The sequence below is a fragment of the Pristiophorus japonicus genome, chromosome 6 (assembly GCF_044704955.1).
Source record: "Pristiophorus japonicus isolate sPriJap1 chromosome 6, sPriJap1.hap1, whole genome shotgun sequence".
In the NCBI taxonomy this organism is placed as follows: Eukaryota; Metazoa; Chordata; class Chondrichthyes; family Pristiophoridae; genus Pristiophorus; species Pristiophorus japonicus.
The window spans coordinates 115,069,105-115,090,603 of record NC_091982.1 but is presented as its reverse complement, the minus strand read 5'-3'; the positions used below and the strand labels follow the sequence as shown (position 1 = coordinate 115,090,603).

At 49.5% G+C, this 21,499-nt stretch overlaps 1 protein-coding gene across 1 annotated transcript in view; it reads right to left on the bottom strand.

Moving 5' to 3' along the window:
• LOC139266153 (5-hydroxytryptamine receptor 2A-like) overlaps positions 1–21,499 on the bottom strand; it is a 51,531-nt gene that overhangs the window by 4,413 nt on the left and 25,619 nt on the right. The window contains exon 3 of the mRNA XM_070883997.1: positions 15,409–15,609. Coding sequence (XP_070740098.1) covers positions 15,409–15,609 — 201 coding nt within the window. The remainder of the gene's footprint in view (positions 1–15,408; positions 15,610–21,499) is intronic.

The following is a 21,499-nucleotide window of genomic DNA, read 5'->3' as shown; positions in this document are numbered from 1 at the left end:
CTGCCATCTCCCCCCCCACCCCCCCCTCACTACAGACTGAAATTTCTCCTCTACTTGCAGATGCTGACTAGGACACCACGGACCTAGGGAGACCATCAACCTCTGGCCTTCACAGAAGCTGTCACACCCCAGCATCTTCCACCCCGACGTTCTCCACACCCAAGGACACCGGATCCTTCCTGCACCCCCAGCCCACATCACCCATGTCCACCTCTCCCACCTTCGCCACCCAGCACCAGTAAAAAGAGGAGAGAGAGGAGGGAGGAGGGAGCAGGGCCCATATTTGTGCCCCTTCACCTGGAGGATCTGGAAGCAGCTGACATGAGCCCCTTGCCAAGTCAGCCAAGTGTCCACAGAACCTCGGAGTCGGGCTCAGATTTGCTGGTGTTTGCAACAGACTCCACTGAAGCAAGCTCAAGCAAGCGCAGAGTCCGTGGTTCGAAGGTAAGCAATGCCCCAACACCCAGCAGCAGCAAGCAACCACCTGTGGATGCAGGACGGCTCGCTCTATTGAGCCAGATGGTGTAGCTATCAACCACCAGTGTGGAGGTAGGTTGCGAGATGCAGCAGACCATGGCTGGGATAGCTGCCGGCATCGCCACATTCACCCAGCAGCACGATCAAAGGATGGTGCGCTTCCTCACAGTGTTGGAGCGCACAACAGAAAGCGTCGAGGCCATGAGGCAGGAGATGGTTCTGCATGCCTGCTGCAAGCCCCTGACCCCACACCTTCAAGGCAGACAGATGTGGAGGAGCAGGAGATCCCGGTGCCTTCGGATCCGCACCCGACGTTCTCACCGAGGCGCACACGTCTACACACATCCCGCTGCCCTCCTGCACAACTTCCTGAACCAAAGGCAGTGAGGGGCAGGAGAGGGCCACTCCGTCGTGTAGGCGTGGGGAGGAAGGGGAAATCGGGCCTCGCTGCATGGTGGGGGGGGGAAAGAGAGGTGGTTGTGCCGGGCAGAGGGATGGGTGTTGCTGCTTCGTCTAAATGTATGTATATGTCATAATGTTATGTAACATTTGTCCTTGTGCACTTGTAAATACACTCACATTGTTGACCCTCTGTTTGTGCTTGTGTCATTTTAACGTCACGTGTGGTGCGTTGCGCCAACCACACATCTGTCCCTCAGGTCATCTGCTTCATCAGGAATATCTTCCCATCCACATCTGACTGCAGTGTATAATGGGTCCTGTCATCAGGCCATCGCAAGACCACAATGAATGCAGGAAGGCTGTCATTCAATTACTCTAGTTTACCATGTTGCAGGGCAGACCTTAAGGCTTGCACTTCAACCGTCTTTTTGCGAGGCCGAACATGGTCTTCAGTTACATTTCAGTACATTGTGCGAGACAATTAATGAATCAGCTTGGATATACAACATGTGAGATGCTGTATACTTTTCAGTCACTCATAATAATTTTCCTTCGCCATTGGCCTTCTCAATGAAGGACTTTCAGCGAGGTGCAACAAAAAAGCCCCCATTAGCTTACACACATTTCAGTCGGTTTGATGACATCCAATTTAAACATCACCATCAGCAATAAGGTAATGCAACATTGACCTAACTTCTTTTCAGTAGTCCCACTGGTGCAGAATCCGACTGGCTGCCGTGATGTGATGGCCACCAGCACTCTCTCCCACCGATGTGCCAGAGCTGCCCCAATGCACTCCACCGCTCCCTCCCTCTCTCCCTCCCAGCCGCTGTGCAATTGCTGCCCACTCACACTGCTGCCTCCCTCGTGATTGATGCCGCTAATAGTGCTCCCTCCTGCCCGATGTGCAATTGCTGGCCCACTGCCGCCCAGCTCAGACCTGCTTTTTCAGAGCGGTCCTTCTGACGGGTGGCAGGGCAGCGAGAGTGCATCAAAAGTGATAAAAATGGGGATTATCTGACATGCGGCACGGGCGGGTGGGACACTGCAACGTGGGCGGAACCTTTCCCCACCAATCTTTCACCGGGCGGATCCTCGACGGGAGATGGACGGTTCCAGAGGAATCGCCCAGAAAACGGCTATTTATGGCTGCGGATGGGACATCAGTGAAAGTCGATCCCTATGTACTTATAAAACTGGTGAATGGGTTCCAGGCAGGTTGTATTACCTCATTGTTCTGATTATGAATAGTATGCCTGAGGTTTTTTGTATTATTCGTAATTGGAAACGTGGGAACGATTCATGCCTCTGTGGTTAACTGTAATTGGCCACAGTACCAAGATCCAATTTCTAAATTAAGAAATAACTTGCACTTATACAGAGCATTTTATCATCTCACTTTACGGGCAACAGGTGCTTTTAAAGTGAAGTCATTGTGGAAATTTGGGAAAATGTGGCAGCCAATTTGCCCATCAAAACTAGAAACATGTTGAGCACTCTTCAACCCTAACTTCTCTCACTATTACATTTACAGATACTGACAGTTCCTATAGCCATCATCATCATAGGCAATCCCTTGGAATCGAGGAAGATTTGCTTCCACTCTAAAAGTGAGTTCTCAGGTGACTGAACAGTCCAATATGGGAATTACAGTGGTTGAAGAAAAGGGTGGGTGGGGAGTCTGGTTTGCCGCACGCTCCTTCTGCTGCCTGTGATTGTTATCTGCATGCTCTCGGCGATGAGACTCGAGGTGCTCAGCGCCCTCCCGGATGCTCTTCCTCCATTTAGGGCGATCTTTGGCCAGGGACTCCCAGATGAGGAGAGACTGAATCAACTGGGCCTTTATACACTGGAGTTTAGAAGGATGAGAGGGGATCTCATAGAAACTTACAAGATTCTGATGGGACTAGACAGGTTAGATGCGGGAAGAATGTTCCCGATGATGGGGAAGTCCAGAACCAGGGGACACAGACTTATGATAAAGGGTAGGCCATTTAGGACTGAGATGAGGAGAAACTTCTTCACTCAGAGAGTTGTTAACCTGTGGAATTCCCTACTGTCATGTATCTTACATTATTATATATAACTGTATCCTAACATGCTATACATGACTGTAATAAGATATGACCTGTAACCACCAGCATACCTTACCACCAGGGGTGCACTTGCAAGAGACAGGTATATAAGGACAGGTCTCAGGCAAGTGCAGCATTCCAGAGCTGTGAAATAAAGGTGCAGATCCAAAGTGACCTTGACTTCACTACATGCCTCGTGTGAATCTGTACTGAGGGGACAGGACTTTACACCTACCGCAGAGAGTTGTTGATGCCAGTTCATTGGATATATTCAAGAGGGAGTTAGATATAGCCCTTACGGCTAAAGGGATCAAGGGGTCTGGAGAGAAAGCAGGAAATGGGTACTGAGGGAATGATCAGCCATGATCTTATTGAATGGTGGTGCAGGAGTAGGCCATTCAGCACTTTCTATGTTTCTATGTCAGTGGGGATGTTGCACCTTATCAAGGAGGCTTTGAGAGTGCCCTTGAAACATTTCCTCTGCCCACCTGGGGCTCACTTGCCATGTAGGAGTTCAGAGTAGAGCGCTTGCTTTGGGAGTCTTGTGTCGGGCATGCAGACAATGTGGCCCGTCCAGCGGAGCTGGTTGAGTGTGGTCAGTGCTTCGAAGCTGGGGATCTTGGCCTGATCGAGAACACTGACGTTGGTGCATCTATCCTCCCAGGGGATTTGTAGGATCCTGCGGAGACATCATTGGTGATATTTCTCCAGCGATTTGAGGTGTCTGCTGTACATGGTCCACGTCTCTGAGCCATACAGGAGGGCGGGTATTACTACAGCCCTGTAGACTATAAGCTTGGTGCCAGATTTGAGGGCCTGATCTTCGAACACTCTCTTCCTCAGACAACCGAAGGCTGCGCTGGTGCACTGGAGACAGTGTTGGACCTCATCGTCGATGTCTGCCCTTGCTGACAGTAAGCTCTCGAGGTATGGAAAGTGATCCACGTTGTCCAAGGTCGGGGGTCAGTGCTGTGTAGCAGGGTCAGGTTGGTGGAGGACCTTTGTCTTACGGATGTTTAGTGTAAGGCCATGCTTTCCTACGCCTCGGTGAAGATGTTGACGATGGCTTGGAGTTCAGCCTCTGAATGTGTGCAGTCGCAAGCGTCGTCCGCGTACTGTTGTTTGACGACAGAGGATGGGACGGTCTTGGATCTGGCCTGGAGGTGATGAAGGTTGAACAGGTTCCCACTGGTTCTATAGTTTAGTTTACTCCAACGGGGAGTTTGTTGAGTATGAGATGGAGCATTGCAGCGAGGAAAATCGAGAAGAGGGTTGGCACGATGATACAGCCCTGCTTGACCCTGGTTCGGATGTGGATTGGGTCTGTGGTGGATCCATTGGTCAGGATAACGGCTTGCATGTCATCGTGGAGCAGGCGGAGGATGGTGATAAACTTTTGGGGGCAGCCGAAACGGAGGAGGATGCTTCATAGTCCCTCGCGGTCAACAGTGTCAAAGGCCTTTGAGGTCAAAGAAGGCCATGTACAAGGGTTGGTATTGTTCTCTGAATTTCTCTTGCAGTTCATGTCTGTGAAGATCATGTCCGTTGTACCCCGTAGCAGACAGAATCCTCACTGTGACTCCAGGATGAGCTCCTCAGCCACAGGGAGAAGGTGGTTGAGGAAGATTCTAGCGATGACTTTCCCAGTGGCCGACAACAAGGAGATTCCTCAGTCGGACTCGTCCCCTTTTTTAAAGATGGTCATGATTACGGCATCTCTGAGATCTCTAGGCATGCTCTCCTCCTTCCAGATGATAGAGATGAGGTCATGCATTCGTGCCAATAGTGCCTCTCCACCATACTTCAGTGCCTCAGCTGGGATTCCCTCCGCTCCTGATGCCTTATTGTTCTTGAGCTGACGGATGGCCTTTTCTACCTTGTGCAGAGCTGGGGTTTTGCTGAGATGGTGGCGGGTAGCATGCTGCGGGATGGAGTCGAGGACACTCGTGTCAAAGGCAGAGTCTCGATTAAGGAGATCTTCGAAATGCTCCTTCCAGCGGGCCCTTACTGCCTTGGTGTCCATGATGAGTGTCTCTTTGTTCTTGGCCAGTAGTGGGGTGGGGTCTTGGGTGCTTGGGCCGTAGGTGGCCCTGACTGCGGTGAAGAATCCTCGACCAGGTGCTGAATCTCCTGTGCTTTCTCCACCCACCATCAATTCTTTAGGCCGCGGGTTTTTTGTTGGGCCTCGGCCTTAAGCCGTCTGTAATGCTGCCTTGCTGCTCCCAAGTTGGGTTGCTGCTTTAGGTTCAGAAATGCCCGTGCTTGCGATCTATTAGCTCTTCGATCTCCTGGTCATTCTCGTCAAACCAGTCCTGGTGTTTCCTGGTTGAGTGACCGAGCATCTCTTCGTAGGCACTGGTTATGGTGGCCTGGAGGGCAGATCAAGCGCTGTGGGCACTGTACATCTCAAGGTCATCGAGGGTTGGCAGTGACGTACTGTCTGTATAGGGCTCTCTTAGCTGGGTCTTTGAGTGCCCCGGCGTGGATTTTCCTGCGGCACTGCTTCTGTTGCCGTCATCGCTTTGGGGCTATATTAATGTTGATGATGGAATGGATTAGGCGGTGGTCTGTCCAGCAGTCGTCAGCTCCTGTCAGGGCATGGGTAATACGTACGTCCTTGCGATCCCTCACTCGGACGATGACGTAGTCGAGCAGGTGCCAATTTTTGGAGCGAGGGTGTTGCCACGATGCCTTGTACTTGTCCCTCTGATGGAACAAGGTGTTGGTGATGAGGAGTTCGTGTTCTAGACATTTTGTCAGGGGCAGGGTACCACTGGAGTTGACTTTCCCTACCCCCTCTCTGCCGATCACTCCTCTCAGAGGTCCATTTACTTACCGGCCCTGCTGTTGACGTCGCCGAGGAGGATCAGTTTGTCGTCCGTGAGGACGCGGGACAGGGATTGTTCGAGGCTGGAGTAGAATGTCTCTTTAACCTCATCTGTTGCGTCGAGTGTTGGGGCTAATGCACTGATAACTGTGGCGCACTGGTTCTGGGATAGGGTGAGCCGGAGAGTCATGAGAAGTTCGCTGAGGCGGAGTCTCTGAGGTGGTCGACCAGCTCATTTTTGATGGCGAAGCCGACTCCGTGGAGGCGACGTTCTTCCTCTGGTTTGCCTTTCCAGAAGAAGGTGTAATCTCCACCATGTTCCTTGAGCTGGCCTTCCCCTGCCTGCTGGGTCTCGCTTTGGGTGGTGATGTCGACATCGAAGCGTCTAAGTTTCCGGACAACGATGGCGGTGCAGTGTTCCGATCTGTCGCCGTTAGAGTTGTCCATGAGGGGCCTGACATTCCAGGTCCCGAACTTCATTTTGAAGGGTGGAAGTTGCCTGTGCGTGAGTTCTTTTAACGTGGGGTGGTCGTTGCACATTGGCTACCACACGAGCTTAGCTGAGCAAGGTCAAGATGGCGCCCAGGACAGCAGCTTCCTAGGGAGCTCTGCTGAACAACTTTACCCATGGCCATCCCATGCCAACCCACACCTTCTCTCCCCCCAAACTCTTCCCCCTCTGCAGCACTAAGGATCTCCTGGACCTCTCTACGGCACCTGGAACTCACTCCCTCTCCAGATTCTGAGGATTTGGAACAGGTCTGAACTCTGTCCTCCCTCTCCCGATCCGGTGGCATCCTTCGGAGTCCCTTCGGCCGGCAGCCCAAACTACGGAGGTGAAAGCAGCTGGAGGAGCAGCGTCAGAGCGACTATCGGGCACGTGATGCAGGTAATGGTGGCGGGCACATGGTGCGGGTAATGGCGGTGGGCACATGGTGCGTGTAATGGCGGTGGGCACGTGGTAAGGGTAATGGCGGTGGGCACGTGGTGCAGGTAATGGTGGCGGGCACGTGGTGCGGGTAATGGCGGTGGGCACATGGTGCGGGTAATGGCGGCGGCCACTCTGACTTCTCCCACCATCCTTCGAGAAGCTAAAATGGAGCAGGGTCCCAGCGTCTCCCATTCCCTCCCCTCATCACACCTCAGATCTCCCACCACCTCTCCTGAAGGTGCTGCTCAGTGCCGAGCTTATGGCTCACTCCCCACTGCAGGCAACTAGGCCCATACAGTGGAGCCTAGTCTCCAGTCGTTTCGGACCCCCCTTGCGACTGGAGGATTCTAACTATCAGGTGGCATGCCGAGATAAGAAAACTTCGAAAAGAACAGGATCAGACTTGGATAAGACTTATAACTGGGCAGTAACTTGCCTAAACCATAGCTTTAAATGTATCATGTACCAGGAGTGAGGATGAGCCCAGCATCGAGGTCGGGGCCCAGGAGCGAGGTCGGGAGGAGTGAGGTCGGGGCCCAGGGGCGAGGTCAGGGCCTAGGAGCGAGGTCAGGGCACAGAAGCGAGGTCGGGAGGAGTGAGATCAGGGCCCAGGGGCTAGGTCAGGGCCCAGGAGCGAGGGCGAGGCTCAGGAGCGAGGGCGAGGCTCAGGAGCGAGGGCGGGAGGAGTGAGGTCAGGGCCCAGGAGCGAAATCGGGGCCCAGGAGCCAGGAGCGAGGTCGGGGCCCAGGAGCGAAATCGGGGCCCAGGAGCCAGGAGCGAGGTCGGGGCCCAGGAGCCAGGAACGAGGTCGGGGCCCAGGAGCCAGGAGCGAGGTCGGGGCCCAGGAGCCAGGTCGGGGGGAACGAGGTCGGGGCCCAGGAGCCAGGTCAGGGGGAGCGAGGTCGGGGCCCAGGAGCCAGGTCGTGGGGAGCGAGGTCGGGGCCCAGGAGCCAGGTCGGGGGGAGCGAGGTCGGGGCCCAGGAGATAGTCGGGGGGAGCGAGGTCGGGGCCCAGGAGCCAGGTCGGGGGGAGCGACGTCGGGGCCCAGGAGCTAGGTCGGGGTGAGTGAGGCCGGGGCCCAGGAGCGAGGTCGGGGTGAGTGAGGCCGGGGCCCAGGAGCGAGGTCGGGGCCCAGGAGCCAGGTCGGGGGGAGCGAGGTCGGGGCCCAGGAGCCAGGTCGGGGGGAGCGAGGTCGGGGCCCAGGAGCTAGGTCGGGGGGAGCGAGGCCGGGGCCCAGGAGCGAGGTCGGGGCCCAGGAGCGAGGTCCGGGCCCAGGAGCTAGGTCAGGAGGAGTGACGTCGGAGGGAGGAGCAAGGTCGGGGCCCAGGAGCAAGGTTGGGGCCCAGGAGCGAGGATGAGCACAGCAGCGAGGACGAGGCCCAGGAGTGGCGCAGCATGGACCAGCAGTGGGGTCAGGGCCCAGGGAAGGTACAGCATGGGCCAACAGTGAGGTCGGGAGGACTACACTGCATCCTATGTAACCCAGGAAGAGAGGACCTGCAGGAAGGAGGGAGGAGGACAGTAGGAGTATGTTACTGTGTTATTGTACTAGGCATGGTCTCCAATTGTCTTGGATCCCCTTGCCACTGGACCAAGGCCTAGCTCTGTCAAGCCCATGTGGTAGCTGGTGTTCAATGGCGACCCCACGATAAACGAATTCATGCACAGGCATTTTCCACACTTTAAAATGAAGTTCTGGACCTGGAACGCCAAGACCCTCATGGACAACCCCAACAGCGACAGACCGGAATGCCATACTGCTATCGTTGCCCGGGAGCTCAGATGTTTTGACATAGACATCGCCGCCTTAAGCTAGACATGGTGGCCAGCTCAAGGAACAAGGAGGTGGTTACACCTTCTTCTGGAAAGGAAAACCAGAAGAAGAATACCGTCTCCATGGGGTAGGCTTCGCCATAAAAAATGAGCTAGTGGGCCGTCTCAGAGACTCCCCTTGCAGAATAAACGAATGCCTCGTGACCATTCGGGTCACCCTAGCCTGGAACCAGTGTGCTACGGTCATCATTGCGTACGTCCCAACACTGGAAGCCACAGACCAGACCAAAGAGGAATTATACTCCAGCCTTCAACAATCTCTGTCCCGAGTCCCAACGGGCGATAAGCTGATCTTCCTTGGTGAATTTAACGCCAGAGTTGGAAAGGATACAGACTTCTGGGGAGGTGTGATCAGCAGAGAGGGGTTAGGGAAAATCAACTCCAACGGTACCCTCCTCCTGACAAAATGCTTGGAACGTGGACTTGTCATAACCAACATCTTGTTCCATCAGAGAGACTAGTACAAGGCTTCATGAAAACACTCTCGCTCCAGGCACTGGCATCTGCTAGACTATGTCATTGTTTGAGCGAGGGACCGCAAGGACGTCTGCATCACCCGCACCATGACAGGAACTGACTACTGCTGGACGGACCGCCACCTAATCCGCTCCGTCATCTCCATCAATGTAGCCCCAAAACAGCAGCGGCAATAGAAACGATGCCACAAGAAAATCAATGCTGGAGCACTCAAAGACTCTGTTAAGAAAGCCCTATTCAGCCAGCACTTCACAACCAACCTAACCACTTCCAGTGTTCCAGAGACTCAGTGTCCACAGCGCCTGGTCTGCCCTCAAGGCCTCCATGATTAGCACCTGTGAAGAGACGCTCGGTCACTCGACCAGGAACACCAAGACTGGTTCGACGAGAACGACCATGAGATCCAGGAGCCAGTAAGCCGCAAGCGCAAGGTATTATGGAACTGGAAACAGCAACATAACTCGAGAGCAAAAAAGCAGCTCAATAGACATCTGAAGGCCCAGGTCCAACATAAAACTTGCGACCTAAAGAACAGATGGTGGGTGGAGAAAGCGCAGGAGATCCAGCAACTAGCCGACAACCACGACGTGCAAGGATTCATTAGCGCAGTCAAGACCACCTTTCACTCAACCACCCAAGGTCCTACCCTACTCTGGGCCAAAAACCGAGAGGTAGTCATCAAGGACAGAGACGCAGTCAGTGCCCACTGGAAGGAGCACTTTGAAGATCTCCTTAACCGAGACTCTGTAATTACAGAAGAGTTTCCCTGCTGTCTGCCACAGGGAAAGTCATCGCAAGAATCCTCCTCAATCGCCTTCTCCCTGTGGCCGAAGGGCCCCTCCCAGAGTCACAATGTGGATTCCGCCCACTAAGGGGCACAATAGACGTGATCTTCACTGCGTGTCAACTACAAGAGAACTGCAGGGAACAGCACCAACCACTGTACATGGCCTTCTTTGACCACACAAAGGCTTCGATTCTGTCAACCGGGAGGGATTATGGAGTGTCCTTCTCAAATTCGGCTGCCCTCAAAAGTTTGTCACCATCCTCCACCTGCTTCATGATGACATGCAAGCCGTGATCCTGACCAACGGATCTACTACAGACCCAATTCACTTACAGATTGGGGTCAAGCAAGGCTGTGTCATCACACCAATGCTCTTCTCGATCTTCCTTGCTGCAATGCTCGATCTCACCCTCAGTGCGCTCCCCGCTGGAGTGGAGCTAATCTACAGAACAAACGGGAAATTGTTTAACCTCCGTCGTCTCCAGTCCAGATCCAAGGTCATCCTATTCTCTGTCAGTGAATGACAGTATGCAGACGATGCTTGCAGCTACGCACACTTGGAGGTCGAACTCCAAACTATCGGCAACACCTTCACCGAAGCATACGAGAGTTTGGGCCTTACACGAAACAACCGTAAGACAAAGACCCTCTACCAACCTGCCTCAGCTACACAGCACTGCCCCCCGATTATCAAAATCCATGATGAGGCCTTAGACAACGTGGACCATTTTCCATACATCAGGAGCCCACTGTCAACAAGGGCAGATGTCGATGACGAAGTCCAACACTGCCTTCAGTGTGCCAGTGCAGCCTTCGGTTGCCTGAGGAAAAGAGTGATTGAAGACCAGGACATCAAACCCGGCACCAAGCTCATGGTCTACAGAGCAGTAGTGATACCCACCCTCCTATATGCTTCAGAGACCTGGACCATGTACAGCAGGCACCTCAAAGCACTGGAGATGTACCATCAACGCTGCCTCCGCAAGATCCTGCAAATCCATTGGCAGGATAGGTGCACCAATGTCAGTGTTCTCACTCAGGCCAACATCCCCAGCATCGAAGTATTGACCACACTCGATCAGCTCCGTTGGATGGGCCACATTGTCCGCATGCCTGACACGAGACTCCCAAAATAAACACTCTACTCAAAGCTCCGACAGAGCAAGCGAGTCCCAGGTGAGCAGAGGAAATGCTTCAAGGACACCCTCAAAGATTCCTTGAAAAAGTGCAACATCGCCACCGACACCTGGGAATCCCTGGCCCAAGACTGCATAAAGTGGAGGAGAAGCAGCCGGGAAGGCGCCGAACACCTCGAGTCTCTTCCCCTGGAGCAAGTGGAAGCCAAGCGCAAAAAGCAGAAGGAACGCACGGCAATCCAAGCACCCCACCCACCCGTCCCTCTGACCACCGTCTGCCCCACCTGTGACAGAGACTGTCCCACATTGGACTCATCAGTCACCTGAGAACTCACTTTTAGAAACATAGAAACATAGAAAATAGGTGCAGGAGTAGGCCATTCGGCCCTTCTAGCCTGCACCGCCATTCAATGAGTTCATGGCTGAACATTCAACTTCAGTACCCCATTCCTGCTTTCTCGCCATACCCCTTGATCCCCCTAGTAGTAAGGACCTCATCTAACTCCTTTTTGAATATATTTAGTGAATTGGCCTCAACAACTTTCTGTGGTAGAGAATTCCACAGGTTCACCACTCTCTGGGTGAAGAAGTTCCTCCGCATCTCGGTCCTAAATGGCTTACCCCTTATCCTTAGACTGTGACCTCTGGTTCTGGACTTCCCCAACATTGGGAACATTCTTCCTGCATCTAACCTGTCTAATCCCGTCAGAATTTTAAATGTTTCTATGAGGTCCCCTCTCATGCTTCTGAACTCCAGTGTGGAAGCAAGTCATCCTCGGTTCCAAGGAACTGCCGAAGAAGAAGTGTTGCTTTAATCTGATGAAGTGAATGAAGCAGTAGCGGAACAAGGGTAAATTTTGAAATGAATGATGCAATGTTGCACTGTCAGAGCTGCTGCCTTTCAGATTAGGGATAGGGGAGACTAGAATTAGGCGGCACAATCTTAGAATAAGGGGCCGCCCATTTAAAACTGAGGGGGAATTTCTTCTCTCAGAGGCTTGTAAATCTGTGGAATTCGCTGCCTCAGAGAGCTGTGGAAGCTGGGACATTGAATAAATTTAAGACAGAGATAGACAGTTTCTTAAGGGAATAAGGGGTTATGGGGGAGCGGGCAGGGAAGTGGACCTGAGTCCATGATTGGGTCAGCCATGATCATATTGAATGGAGGAGCAGGCTCGAGGGGCCATATGGCCTACTCCTGCTCCTATTTCTTATGTTCTTATGTTCTTATTAGACGTTAAAATGGGTCTGCCTTCTCAGGTGGATCTAAAAGATCCCATGGCATTATTCGATAAAGAACAGGGTAGTTATCCCAGTGTTTGGCCAACATTTATTCGTCAAACAACAGGAGCAAAAACAAATGAACTGGTCATGTATCTCACCATTGTTTGTGGGACTATGCTGTGGGTAAATTAGCTGCCAGATTTGCCGATCAGTGACTGCACTTCAGAAGTAATTCATTAGTTGTGAAGTGCTTTGGGATGTCCTAAGACCATGAAAAGCCCTATATAAAATGAATCCGTTCATTTGTTCTTTTTTACTGCATACTTCATGGATTTGGATGCCACTTTATACAGTCTATCAGGTGTCTGCTGCAGTCCAAGGAATCCTTCAGGACTTGCCTTGTATGTGGGCCCCTTGGGTCTGCCAGGGCAAGGTACCTACAAGCCCAAAGAGAGTCTTTTGCTATCTGGCTTCTTATTTTTGTTTCAGGGTTGAGGTTATCTTTTTTCTCATATAAGCTATTTTGCAATATTAATTTTACATGTGAAGCTAGCGTGCTATTAGGAGCTAACTGTGAATTACAGAAGTCACCTCCCGGTGAGGAAGTGACCAGCACACAAATCTGGCCAGGAGCCTCCCACAGCATGTGTACTATTGCCCAGCAGTATTCTACCAATGTATTTTGTGGAGCAAGCAAAGTGTTAGTTGGGGAAAAGCGGCAGCTGAAAACTGGAATTGAGGCAGAAGTCCTACTTCTGGGCAACTCATGGTTCCAGTGGAGTTGGGAATATGGGCTAGATCCAGGATTCCCGTGGTGTTGGGAATTTGGGCTAGATCCAGGATTCCCGTGGTGTTGGGAATTTGTGTTAGATCCACGATTCCCGTGGTGTTGGGAATTTGTGATAGATCCAGGATTCCCGTGGTATTGGGAATTTGTGGTAGACCAAGGATTCCCGTGGTGTTGGGAATTTGTGGTAGATCCAGGATTCTAATCACTAGTCAAGTCAGCACAGCGTAATTCTATTTTTCGGAGCTACAGAGACTCATTGCACAAGGCAAAAGTGTTGAACATGGCAAACCATCAATTTTTCAGGAAAAAAACAGCATTACAGGTGTTGTACTTGTGATCAGTTATGGGACATTGGAAAACTCTGCTGATTATTGATTAACACTTGACTAGGTAACTCTTGGACATGGATTTTCACATAATGGAAGTGAATTGAATCAGAAGTTATTCGTTAAAAGTTATATTTGGATCAGTTATATCGAAGACGTGTATCACAGGTGTGTTCTATTTAGAAACCAATTATGTCATGAGCAACCAAGTGCCCAGTGGATTGCTTCAGGCAAATCATGAGTTAATAAATCTCCATATTTGCTAATCTCTCCCTCTGTCCCATATAGAGTATAGATAATTCACTGATCGTGCTTTGCCTATGGAGAGCCATGCTTTCAGAGTCGCAGAATTGGCCATTTAATGTTGTAGCCTTATTTCTGACATGCACCTGCTTCACGCGCGGCTTTGGGACTGGGAATATGGGATTGTGAGATTATCCCTATGAAGCCTTATATCTGAAGTGTGTTCATCCTGGGTTCTTCTGAGCTACAGAGTGAAATATTTAACAAGCCATGTAATTACTGTTGTACTGAGCAGCCTTAAAGGGACAGGCTAGGTCAGCTGCCAAGCCTGACATCCATGCTTCACACCCGAGACTGCTCAGGAGTAACACTACGGGAGATCAAGTAGTAAATTCTACTTAAACCATGGGAGTGCTAGCGAATTTCAAACTCTTTGTTTACTGTTTTAAGCCTTTTTTTTACACTTTGAACTTGCTTTCATGAAGTTGAAATAGTCCCTAAATGTTCTAAATAATATTGTGATGTTTGGCTGTGGTCTTGGAGTGGTACAGAGTTCAATGGACATAATATAATAGTCAATTGGCGTACTTTCACGGTGAATTAGAGATAAATCATAACCTGAGATACAAGTAAACAATACAGATGGATAGATATAAATGGATCAATATAAATATAAATGGATTGCATAATTTGTAGCTTTAAATAACAAGAGTTCCCTTTGTAGAATAGAATCAGTAAGTAAATAATAAGGCTAATTAAGTGCATTTAAGGAGTAAGGATGCACATGCACAATTTTGAAAAGTAAACAATTGACTAAGAATTTTAGTATTTTAAGTAGAATTTTAGGGTTTGCTTATTAAAACTAATTTTCAGTAACTTATCCGCCTGTTCACTCTGGAACTGGCCCAAACAAAAGCACATCAGCCAGCCCAGGCTCCTCTGTCCTGATTAACTTCTGTCTTATCTTCAACTTCCCTTTTTCATCTAAAGTTCTTCAATGTGTGGACACTTTTCAAATCTGTGTCCACCCCTCCTGTAACTCACGATTTGAATCCTTCCAATCGACTTCCTGTCCCTCCCATAGAACAGCCTCAACCAAAGTCATGAAAGACATCTTCTGTGACTGACCAGAGAATGATCACTCCTCGTCCTCCTTGACCTTTCTGCAGTCTTCAATGCAGTCAATCACACCATCCTTGGCCAAGGCCCCTCTTTCTCTGTCCAGCTCTGTGGGACTGCCCTTGTGGGCCTGTGGGTCTACTCTTGGCCACCCAATCATAGCCAAAGCATTCCTAGCAATAGCTTCCCTTCCCATATCACAACAACATTTCTGGAGCCCAACCTTGACTTCCTCCTCATCCTCATCTACATGCTGTCCCGTGGTACTGGCCATTCCAAGTTATGGGGGTCAGCTTCCATATGTATGCTGATGACACCCAGATCTACCTCTCCATCACCTCTCTCTCAACCGTTCTTCCTCCAACTAAACATCGGGAAGACCGAACCCATCATCTTCAGCCACGTTAACTAAGGATATATCAATGCTGCTAATTTCACCAACAGTAATTTCCAGGCTCTTCTCTATTACAGCGAGTTAAAGCAAAAAATAAAATGATTTATATGGTGCTATTGCTTTTCAAAGAAATTGGTTAATTAGTTGGCAGCACTCAAATAGACCAAACATGAATACTTGGGGAAAGTAGTATTCTGTATTGTGCCTCACAGTGTTCTACCTGGGATATGGAATTCTATATAATGGAGTGAAGAGTAATGGGTTGATGTTACTGAAAACACAAATTCACTCATGCTTGATGTTCTATCCTATGTGGGGAAGCAGGTAAGTCAGGTACCATTGGACGAGAAGCAGATGTAATATTTACCTATTGAAATGGTCCAGACGGCAGTTATTTTTATAATAGCCTTGGTCCGTGAGTTGAAGCGACTATGCTCAATAGGATTCCGTATTCCAACGTAACGATCCAGTGATATTGCACAGAGGTGCATGATGGATGCAGTGGAAAAGAGAACATCCAAGTAAATCCAGATGGGACACAACTTTTCCGGGAAAGGCCAGGCATTGTCTGAAACACAAACCATTCAGGTTATAAGTGGAACTTTATATATATATATATATATATATACACAATATATGTATGCGAGCTCATTATCCCCCAACATTCTCCCCAGGCCCCCCGGTCTCCCACTCTATGAACTACATGTGGCTTAGGGGGTAGTTCACACCTGCACCCAGCGAGGCAGCTCAGGGTTGAGCCTTGTCCTGGTCGTCACTGGCAATCACTCGGGTGACTCCTCCCACGATCCTCTTAAGGATGGGAGCCCAGCAGTGACATGTCATGTTGAAATTGGTGATTTTATTTTCAATGTCCACTTTTTTTATTGAGCTTTTGGTATGAGAGCAGTTGTCAGAAAACACAAAGCTAAGCACAGAATCCAGGGACATAACAATCTGCTATACAGTGCTGTTCCTCACTGTGTATTAGCTCAAAACAGGAAATCACAACAGAAAAAGTACCTATTCTGTCTAAGCCTTTGCTTGCACTGATTGTTTTTACTCTAATGCTTATAGCTTGGCCCAAAATTTGCCGGACCAGTTCATCTCACAGCGTGCCCGGTTAATTAGACTTTTTCCTCCACCCTTCAGCTGAAAACTATTTTGCCCTGTAAGTTGCTGGAAGTGCAAGCTGATGATGTGGTATGGGCAACAGGATATCTGGGGCTTTGGACAGCGATGGGACCAACAGTATATTTCTTTAGTTAATGAGATTTAAGGATTGAGAAATAAACAGAAGAAGTACTGAGTATGAGGGTGTATTAGAGTGGGTGAATTCAATGTCAAATCAGGTACAAAAAGAGAAGTAAAGAGAGGGAAAGAAAGATTGGATTAAGAGAAAGTGAAAAAGCGAGACAGAAAGAAAAAGAAAGAAAAAAACCTAAAAATTTAGAGTTTGACATTTTCTAAATCTCGAACAGCAATTCACTACCTGAAGGAATAGGAATTCACATTTTTAATTGATCACTTTCTAAACTACAAAGGTTAATTGGCAATCATTAACGATTATCTCGTCATTAAAAGAATACTTCTGCTATTTGTTAATAGCTTAACTTAAGCGCTGAGCAGACCTGACATGCAGCATGAGAGACCCAATTCAAATCTTTAGTGGCTTGTTTAGAGCCACTGAAGAATGATTTTCAGCTGATCTTTTGCATTTGACAGCTTGCTCACAGGGTCCTCGCTGGTCGTGGATCACATCTGTCAAGCTGAGGCTGGATTACAGTGGCCATTGAATCAGCTGTTAAGTTCAAAGCTCCCACCTTACAACAACTTGGATTTATATAGCATCTTTAAAATAGTGAAACGTCCCAAGGCACTTCATCATCATAGGCAGTCCCTCGAAATCAAGAAAGATTTGCTCCTACTCTAAAAGTGAGTTCTCAGGTGACTGAACAGTCCAATATGGGAATTACAGTCTCTGTCACATGTGGGGCAGGCAGTGATTGAAGGAAAGGGTAGGCGGGGAGACTATTTGCCGCACGCTCTTTCCGTTGTCTGCATTTGGTTTCTGCTCGCTCTCGGTGACGAGACTCGAAGTGCTCAGCGCCCTCCCGGATGCTCTTCTTCCACTTCGGGCGATCTTGGGCCAGGGATTCCCAGGTGCCGGTGAGGATGTTGCATTTTATCAAGGGGGCTTTGAGGGTGTCCATGAAGTGTTTCCTCTGCCTGCCTGGGACTCGCTTGCTGTGTAGGAGCTCTGAATAGAGTGCTTGCTTTCGGAGTCTCGTGTTGGGCATGCGGACAATGTGGCCTTTTTCCTTACCTCAGGAGCTGACATCGATAATGAGGTCCAACACTGCTTCCAGTGTGCCAGCACAGCCTTTGGTCGCCTGAGGAAGAGAATGTTTGCAGACCAAGACCTCAAATCTGGAACCAAGTTTATGGTCTACAGGGCCGTAGTGATACCCGCCCTCCTGTATGACTCAGAGACGTGGATCATATACAGTAAACACCTCAATGTGCTGGAGAAGTACCACCAGCACTGCCTCCGCAAGATCCTGCAAATCCATTGGGACGATAGACCCACCAACGTCAAGGCACTTCACAGGAGTATTAAGAAACAAAATATTTGACACTGAGCCACATAAGGAAAAATTAAGGCAGATGAGGGCCAAAGAGATAGGTTTTAAGGAGCGTCTTGAAGGAGGAAAGAGAGTCTGAGAGGTGAAAAGGTGTAGGCAGGGAATTCCAGAGTTTGGGGTCTTGGCAACAGAAGGCACGCCACCAATGGTTAAGTGATTATAATCAGGGATGCTCAAGGGGATAGAATTAGAAGAGTGCAGATATCTCGGGGGATTGTGGGGCTGGAGGAGATTACAGAGATATGGAGGAGCATGACCAGGGAGGGATTTGAAAACAAGGATAAGAATTTTGAAATCAAGACATTGCTTAACCGAGAGCCATGTAGGTCAGCGAGCACAGGGGTGATGAGTGAGTGGGACTTGGTGTGAGGTAGGACATGGGCAGCCAAGTTTTATATCACCTCTAGTTTACATAGGGTAGAATGTGGGAGCCAGCCAGGAGTGCTTTGGAATAGTCAAGTCTAGAAGTAACAAAGGCATGGATGAGGGCTTCAGCAGTGGATAAGCTGAGACAAGGGCAGAGATGGGTGATGTAATGGAGGCGGAAATAAGCAGTCTTAGTTATGCCGTGGACATGTGGTTGAAAGCTCATTTCAGGGTCAAATATGACACCAAGGTTGTGAACAGTCTGCTTCAGACACAAGTTGGGGAGAGGGATGGAGTCAGTGGCTAGGGAACAGAGTTTGTGGCGGGGACAGAAAACAATGGCTTCGGTTTTCCCAATATTCAATTGGAGATAATTTCTTCTAATCTAGAACTGGATGTCGGACAAGCAGTGTAACAATTTAGAGACTGAGGAGGGTGGAGAGAAGTGGTAGTGAGGTAGAGCTGGGTGCCATCAGCGTACATGTGGAAACTGACGCTGTGTTTTCGGATGCAAGGGGCAACATGTCGATGAGAAATAGAATTGGCTCGGAAATGTGCTGGGCGGGCTTAACAAGCCCAATCAGTTCACAGAGCGGGATGGAGACAACAGCGGGGTCAGGACCCACCACCAACATCGCCCGCCATGGACCCGCCGAGACGAGCAAAAGCCTGGCCATACTCTCTATCCGACATATTTATTCTGCTTAGGGAAGTTCATGCTTAAATAGCCCCTAATCCCCAAAATCTAACTCCAGCCTTTACTCATTTGAACATATCCATAGTCTTGCTTGTTGCTCTCCACAGACAACGCCTCACCTCTAATTTCACCCAGACCCTGCTCCACCAAGACATTTATTTAATGGTTAAATGGGCCGGTAGCGGCCTGCCAATGGTTTCCTGCCCAGGTTTAGACTGGCATTCTGCTCACTGCCATCCTCAAAGGGGCCTTCCGCTGGGTGACCAAGCTCCTGCCTGTTCAAGCCGGTCGGCTCTCTCCATATGCAAATTAGGTCCCAGGAAAAAATATAGGATCCCAATTGTAATTTTAATGAATGGCTGGAGGTGGTAGGAGGGTGGGAGTGGGGGAGGTGGGTGTGGGATAGTGTCTGTTGTGCAGGCTCCAACTCCATTTTATCAGACAGTTAAGCTGAAGAGGCATCAAAAAATATTGGGCTGGAATTTCGGCTCATTTGTGCCTTGGTTAGTACCCCGGTAAGGGGGTAAATACTGTTTTTGGGCATTATGCCAGGCATCGAGGATTTACCGCTCGGCCAGTAGAATCAGCTATTGGTTTGTGGCGATGCAAAAACTTACCACCCTGCCCTTCGCTTTCAGCGTGATGATGACATCAATCATCGTGCAACGCTGCGCTAGCGCCCCGGATGGAACTTTTGGCCTCAACGCCTCATTTAACACCCGCCCCAGGAAATGCCTGAAAAAAACAGGCAGTCCCACGGTGCAGCAGGCGCTGTTGGCAGCATATTTAAATGCAGGCTGGAGGATCTTATATCGCTGTTGTCAGTGACTGCTACGGTTGCGCGCAGAACGTTGTGTGAAGCTCCGAGTTGCAAACGGCCGTTTATGTGCCAGGACACTTTGCTTACAAGGTCAGTGAGAGATTTCAATGAGGGGCAATACTGGTTCGCCATCGTATCATTTTGGCTGCTGTTCGCAGGTGACTTCAAGCTGGAAGGAAGGTTCTTGGCCTTGTTGGTACACGGATTCACAGAGATCGTAGGTAACTTCGATTTGCAGCAGCCAAGTCCATGGCACCGAGGGTGGCTCTGCTGCACAGGAGGGCAGGAAAAAGTGTGGGAGAACTATAGTGGTAGGGAATTCTATTGTAAGGGGAATAGATAGACGTTTCTGCGGCCGCAATCGAGACTCCAGAATGGTAAGTTGCCTCCCTGGTGCAAGGGTCAAGGATGTCTCGGAGCGGTTGCAGGACATTTTGGAGGGGGAGGGTGAACAGCCAGTTGTCGTGGTGAATATAGGTACCAACGATATAGGTTAAAAAATGGGATGAGTACTATAAGCTAAATTTAGGGAGCTAGGAGTTAAATTAAAAAGTAGGACCTCAAAGGTAATAATCTCAGGATTGCTACCAGTGCCACATGCTAGTCAGAGCAGGAATCACTGGATAGCTCAGATGAATACGTGGTTTGAGGACTGGTGCAGAAGGGAGGGATTCAAATTCCTGGGACATTGGAACTGGTTCTGGGGGAGGTGGGACCAGCACAAACCGGACGGTCTGCACCTGGGTAGGACCGGAATAAATGTCCAAGGGGGAGTGTTTGCTAGTGCTGTTGGGGAGGGGTTAAACTAATATAGCAGGGGGATGGGAACTTATGCAGGAAGACAGAGGGAAGTAGAATGGGGACAGAATCAAAAGATAGAAAGAAGAAGAGTAAAAGTGGAGAGCAGAGAAACCCAAGGCAAAAATCAGAAAGAGCCACATTACAGCAAAATTCTAAAGGGGCAAAGTGCAGTAAAAAGACAAACCTGATGGCTCTGTGTTTCAATGCGAGGAGTATTCGTAATAAGATGGACGAATTAACTGCACAGGCAGCAATTAATAAATATGATATAATTGGCATCACCAGGGTGACCAAGGCTGGGAACTCAACATCCAGGGATATTCAACATTCAGGAAGGATAGACAGAAAGAAAAAGGAGGTGGGGTAGCGTTGCTGGTTAAAGAGGAAATTAACACAATAGTAAGGAAGGACATTAGCTTGGATGATGTGGAATCTGTATGGGTGGAGCTGTGGAATACCAAAGGGCAGAAAATTCTAGTGGGAGTTATGTATAGACCACCAAACAGTAGTTGTGAGGTTGGGGACAGCATCAAACAAGAAATTAGGGATGTGTGCAATAAAGGGGTACAGCAGTTATCATGGGCGGCTTTAATCTACATATTGATCAGGCGAACCAAACTGGTAGCAATACGGTGGAGGAGGATTTCCTGGAGTGTATTAGGAATGGTTTTCTTGACCAATATGTCGAGGAATCAACTAGAGGGCTGGCCATCCTAGACTGGGTGATGTGTAATGAGAAAGGACTAATTAGCAATCTTGTTGTGCGAGGCCCCTTGGGGAAGAGTGACCATAATATGGTAGAACTCCTCATTAAGATGGAGAGTGACGCAGTTAATTCAGAGATTAGGGTCCTCAACTTAAGGAAAGGTAACTTCGATGGTATGAGATGTGAATTGGTTAGAATAGACTGGCAAATGATACTTAAAGGGTTGACGGTGGATAGGCAATAGCAAACATTTAAAGATCACATGGATGAACTTCAACAATTGTACATCCCTTTCTGGAGTAAAAATAAAACAGGGGCGGTGGCTCAACCGTGGCTAACAAGGGAAATTAAGGATAGTGTTAAATCCGAGGAAGAGGCATATAAATTGGCCAGAAAAAGCAGCAAACCTGAGGACTGGGAGAAATT